This window comes from Apium graveolens, chromosome 3, assembly GCF_009905375.1.
Source record: "Apium graveolens cultivar Ventura chromosome 3, ASM990537v1, whole genome shotgun sequence".
Taxonomy (NCBI): domain Eukaryota; kingdom Viridiplantae; phylum Streptophyta; class Magnoliopsida; order Apiales; family Apiaceae; genus Apium; species Apium graveolens.
Genome location: NC_133649.1, coordinates 9,068,564 through 9,074,604, shown reverse-complemented (window position 1 = coordinate 9,074,604; position 6,041 = coordinate 9,068,564). Strand labels below are relative to the sequence as shown.

General features: G+C 33.7%; 1 protein-coding gene across 1 annotated transcript; it reads left to right on the top strand.

Annotated features, from left to right (window-relative positions):
• The first annotated feature begins 285 nt into the window (after window positions 1-285).
• LOC141711608 (ultraviolet-B receptor UVR8) lies at window positions 286-5,651 on the top strand. The gene is made up of 6 exons (XM_074514184.1): window positions 286-1,238; window positions 1,542-1,751; window positions 2,327-2,437; window positions 3,512-3,871; window positions 3,947-4,054; window positions 4,825-5,651. Exons 1-6 carry the CDS (start codon window positions 894-896, stop codon window positions 5,137-5,139), a joined length of 1,449 nt encoding a protein of 482 aa, XP_074370285.1. The 5' UTR covers window positions 286-893; the 3' UTR covers window positions 5,140-5,651.
• Window positions 5,652-6,041: the final 390 nt, after the last annotated feature.

Genomic DNA, 6,041 nt, shown 5'->3' with positions numbered 1-6,041 from the left:
GCTTGATACTCTTAAGTACGTACTCACGTATCTTAGGTGAGTATAAAAAGTGTTTTAATGTCAATACACGAGAGGTATTATTATAATTGCAGAAATTATTTAAAAAATTACAACATGCCATTAAAAATACACCACGTACTTCGGGAAATCCCCTAAGTACGTACGGGCATTTTCATCGTATTTTAATTGTAATATTTTTTTCTGACAAAATTTATATTATTCTTTTGACTTAAAAAATAATAAATTGAATTTGGTGCATGCCAGCAGAGGCCACACCACACCACAGAGGAAGAGAAGCAAAGCACACATAAGACATGAGAGGAGAACACATCATTAAGCACCAACAACCTCAAATCCACGGCCTAAAACATCTCCCTACGTGTGTCATGACATCAATCATTCCCTTTCCTTCATAACCAAGTTACACCCAAGATTCTTCTTACATCCTTAATCCTTCCTTGCCCTAATTTCTTTATCTGCTGTCCTATTCCATTTGCATTTATACATACATACATTGTACATACACATTTAAATCTTTACCCATGCCCTTATTTAAATTTCTTTAAAGTTTCCAACTTTGTCACTTTCTCTTTCAATTGGGTGCTCAATTTTCCAGTTTTAGCCCAAAAAGTTGAAATCTTGGCCACCCATCAAGCCTTTTTTAACTCCCATTTTCTTGATTTTTAATCCTCACATTTCAATTTTCTCACTTCTTGATTGTGATTGATCAATATTATCTGTTTTTGTTTGTATCAAAATTGTTATATAGACAACATTTATGCTTTGTGTTTGCTTTTCTTGAATTTTGTATCTAGTTTTGTGTTATACTAATACCCTTTTGTTTTAGCTAAAGTTTTGATCTTTAATTCTTGAATTGTGTTATTTGGGACATAATGGGTGATAAATTTAGGCCAATTTCACTTGAGGACTTGCCATTACATTTGATTCTTGAAATTTTAACTTCGGGTCCTTTACGTGCTGTTGATCTAGTTTCTTTAGAGTTAGCTTCTAGGACATTTAGAGCCAATGCTAGACTGGATACTAGGTTTCAGAGTGATTCTAATTTGGTTAATTTTGCGGCATTTCAATTATGTTGGTCTCATCCTTTATATTCTTCCATGCATTTGGAGGAAAGGAAGGCGCTTTTCGATAAGACTGAAGGAAATTGGAAGAGGGTATTGAGCTTTTTGCAATCAGTGGATCAGTCTTCCGACATGGTTGAAACCTCAGCTGGCAATGTATGATCTCTGACACATTACTAAAGTTGTGTACTTAAGTTCAGTTTTTTCACTTGCATTTATTTATTTTTTAATTTTTTTGGTAGCTCACCTAAACGGGTACATGATTAGTAGTATTACTTTATATGAGCTTGCATTCGTAATTTTGTAATTGGCAAGCTTATCTTATTATTTGATTTGTTATCAAGTACCTAGCAATAGAAAGGGGGATGTTTTTGAATTGTGTTAATCTTAATTTATGACTGTTGGTTCCGGTTTTACTTATTGTTTTAGTTACTTTTCTGAATTGATTGTTATTTACAGATGCAAATTAAAAGCGGAAGATATCACACGTTGCTGGTCAATGGTTCATCAGTGTACTCTTGTGGTTCCAGTTTGTGCGGTGTTCTTGGTCATGGTTCTGAGACAACACAATGTGTAGCTTTTACGCGGATCAGTTTTCCATCTCTTGCACAAGTTACTCAGGTTTCTGCATCACATAATCATGCTGCTTTTGTCATGCAGACCGGAGAGGTTTGTATGTTCACACTTTGTCATACCTTAAATAGAAAATATAATAGATCTATCTTGCATGAGCTAGTTATGTGCTATATAAACATTACCGACAAAGTTAGTCTAGTTTCTCAATGAACTTATCATTTTTTTACATTATGTTATTTGCTCGTCCATATGATACGCGCTAGTTGTAGTACATCCATTACAGGGTCGTCAATTACCGATACTCTTTGTGCATCTTGTAGAACAACTAAAATAAGTTTGCAATTATTCATGCTATGCGTGCTTCCTACCCATGGTGTAAATCTGAATTAGCATGATTGTACATAACTTCTTTCTAATTTAGTTCTACAATCACATTTGTGCAGTTAAATTATATATTTATCTATGACTTGGAAGCAATTGATCTTTTTAATGACCTTCTGGTTTGTCTGCTAAGAACTGTTTTGTCAATAATACCTGATTAGATGTCTTATGGAGTTTACTGTTGGAACTTTCCATTTTTGACCTCATTCAGTATCTTGCATAAACCATTTAGGCTATTATTGAAGCTGTTGCTTAATTCGATTTATTTACTTCAATTATTTGTGCAGGTCTTTACTTGTGGAGATAATTCATCTTTCTGTTGTGGTCACGGTGATACAAACCGGCCAATATTCAGACCTAGGTTGGTTGAGACATTAAAGGGGATTCCTTGCAAGCAGGTATTATACATTACTTATTAAAAATCTCTTGCAACATCACTCATTCCGTTTTAGAGGATATTTTTCTCATTTTGAATTATGCTAATATACAACTGTCAAACCACCAATGTGGACTACATGATGTTGATGTTGTAACATTGTGATGTGGAGTCTTATACTAATGTTTAGATCTACGTTGAGAGATTAGAAATAATTCTATATTCTATTTGTGGTTTGCCTATTTGATGTCCTTAATGGGCATTCATTTCTACACAGATCATATTTTCTTTTAGTTAAATCGTCAAATCTTTTCAATAGTTGTTTTACTATATCAACTTAAAAGTTTATTTATTAACCCTTTTCTTCAAGGGACGAATGGGAGGTATTGGGAGAGAGAAGAGAGAATTTTGCTTTGCTTGCTAGTTTGCTTCTTGAATAAGTGATAGCTTGTTTGTGTATATAATCCTTAGATATGCATATCTTACTAGCATGGCCAATTGTCAAAGCTAGTTTACTAGCCAAGTACTACAACTACTATTCTTGGTTACTATTTGGTTGCCAATCCTTGGTTACATTCTTACTAATTAGTTTGCATGGCTTGCATGGGAAGTTGCATGGCTTGATACGTTTTATTTATTCGCTTACGTATTCGCTTGGTTGCTTATTCGTTTTCGTAATAAAATCTTCGTAAGCGATTCACCATTACGGCATTAGTAACCCTTAAATGGTCACATGACTTGTTAAGTATCACCATGTCATTGTTGGGTGGTGTTAACCTAATAATTATAATCTTTTTCTTTTATGATCTTATGTTCTGTATTGGGAAAGTTTGTTCTGTGCAATCACTTCGAAAGTGCTACTGCATAAGCTGGGTTGCAAACTATATCCAATTTAAGTAATGTACTTAATTAAATATGCGAACTCTTTATTTTCTTAATGATATTTATCTTGCCTTTTAGGGACGAAACATGTTGTTGGATCTCTTGTTCTACTTAGAATCATATGTACCTGATTTTCATTAATGACTTGATTCGATTAACAAATCAGTTGGCTATATGGCGCTAAAACGTCTCATAAAAAGTCACCCTACTGCAGGTTGCCGCAGGAAATAGCTTTACTGTATTTCTCACTTCTCAAGGCAATGTATACACGTGTGGGACCAATTCACATGGTCAACTTGGCCACGGTGACACTTTAGATAGACCAATTCCAAAAGTTGTAGAACTCCTCGAATCAGTAGTTCATATTGCTGCTGGTCCAAGTTATGTCCTATCAATTGCCAAGGACGGGGTTGTGCACTCTTTCGGGTCAGGCACCAACTTCTGTCTTGGCCATGGTGAACAACAAAATGAACTTCGGCCACGTGCTATTCAATCTCTTAAAAAGAAAGGTCTTCACATTGTCCGAGTCTCTGCAGGTGATGAGCATGTGGTTGCACTCGACTCAAGGGGACATGTAAGCCCTTTTAACATAGGCTTTCCTTTTGATACACAGTTTTATTGTTATTCATCATAAATTGGTCATTGTCAGGTGTATACCTGGGGAAAAGGCTACTGTGGTGCATTGGGCCATGGAGATGAGATTGATAAGATTGTTCCAGAACCCTTAATCTGTCTTAAGAAGAACTTAATTGTCCAGGTATTTTCCATTTTACTCGAGGCATAATACTTCTCATTTTTCACTGAAACGGTCTGCGTTCTTAGTTGACTTGCAACATAGAGCTTTCAAATATATCTTAATCTTTGTTGTACTCAACTTCCATCTCCTAACTGTAACTTTCAAATAATACGTAGTCAATTGTACTCAATTATATTTTTGTTGTACTAAATTTGACTTTCAGTTATATCTTTATTGTATTAAACCCAACATTGAGTTCTTCGGGGATGTCTAAATTTCTAAAAGGGGGGGGGACCTGCTAATACGGTGTTTCCTAGTGAAGTCTTATCATTTATTTGCTAACCATCAATCCTAAGTCCTTGGTTGGTACTTTTTTTTATAGGTATTGGGTTGGTACTTGGTAATTTATATTGTGGATATCTAGTAGTTGAAATACCACTAGATTTCACATTAGCAAAATTTAATACCAGATTGAAATACCATTAGATTTCACAGTAGCAAAATTTAATACAAGATTGTAATACCATTAGATTTCAAAGTAGCAAAATTTAATACAAGAATGAAATACCATTACATTTCATTGTAGCAAAATTTAATACAAGATTTTTATCTGATTAGTAAAGTATCAGGTTGCCTTGCCCAATGGGTAAATTTTTAATTTGTAATCATTAAACCTATATATTGGGTTGGTAATTGTGAAACTGGTATGTGTACTATCTTTATATGATTTTACAGTTTTATCGAAGGTATTTTCTCTGAGCACATGATTATTTCAATATTTGATCTTGTAGGTCTGTGCCAGCAAGCGAAAAACATTTGTTTTAACTGACAGTGGCTCTCTGTACGGCTTTGGCTGGATGGGGTTTGGTAGCCTGGGATTTCCCGATAGGGGAGCTTCTGATAAAATCTTAATTCCTCGTGTACTTGGTAGCCTAAAGGGTCACTGTATATCACAAGTAAGCACAGGTCTGTACCATACTGTTGCAGTAACAAAGCGCGGACACATATTTGGGTTTGGAGATAATGAAAGAGCACAACTGGGGCATGATTCTTTGAGAGGATGTCTTGAACCAACTGAAATATTTGTTCAACAAATTGCAGAATGACAATGTGTATTGTTTTATCAAGTAAGAAATCTTGATGTTCATCCCATTTCTTTATTGGGCTGCTAATATCCGCAGGACTTCAATTTATTTGTGTGCATACAAATATTTTTTCAAATAAATCGTTTAAGCTTTAAGAACAATACTCATTATTATTTTTTAAAATGTTGTAATTTCTATAGCAATTTTTTTCGACCCTAAGTTCGTTATAGATAGAATAGAGAAAGCCAAGATCGTATCTTACTTACAGATGTAATTTTTGAAAACTGTATACATAAAACATAAGAACTACAAGAATCTAAAATATTCGTATATCGAAAAATAATTTAATTTTTTTTTGAATGAATATTCTTCTTTGATGTGCACAAATAAATGTACGGCAGCAGATATCAACACCCTTGGTCTGATGTAATTCTATCCTCCATTTTGCATCTCTTTTTTTTAAAAATAATATCTTGTATTGCTTTCCAATTTGCATATTGCAACTTGGGTCATTGTTTAACTTTATCTGCATATATTTCTTCTGCTGAGATGTTCATATTCTAAATTTAAGAATACAATTTGTTTCCAAATTTGATTTTGGAGTAAGGCTGTATATTGTGACATAAATATTCTTGAATTACTTCTTTTTAGAAAAAGGCAGTCCATACTTATCTTTAAAAACTGATATTGAAGAAAAGAAGTTGTGAAACTCTTGGCTTCATATTGAATGATATAACTGTTTGGAGTTATCTGATAACTGCTTATATAAATAGATGATGGTGACATATATTTGCTGAGATTTTACAGCTAGATATCTCAAATAATGCCAAGAAATTGTAACAATATTAGGTAGGTTGGAGTTGCTTTATATAATCATTTATTTATCTGCATTTATTTATTGTTTGTATTGTATATAATAAATA

Excerpts from the sequence above, each read along its gene's own strand:
- LOC141711608 (XM_074514184.1), top strand. The coding sequence starts at position 894 with ATGGGTGATAAATTTAGGCCAATTTCACTTGAGGACTTGCCATTACAT. Across the intron at positions 3,872-3,946 it reads CACTCGACTCAAGGGGACAT|GTGTATACCTGGGGAAAAGG; the intron begins GTAAGCCCTTTT and ends GGTCATTGTCAG. Across the intron at positions 4,055-4,824 it reads AGAAGAACTTAATTGTCCAG|GTCTGTGCCAGCAAGCGAAA; the intron begins GTATTTTCCATT and ends TTGATCTTGTAG.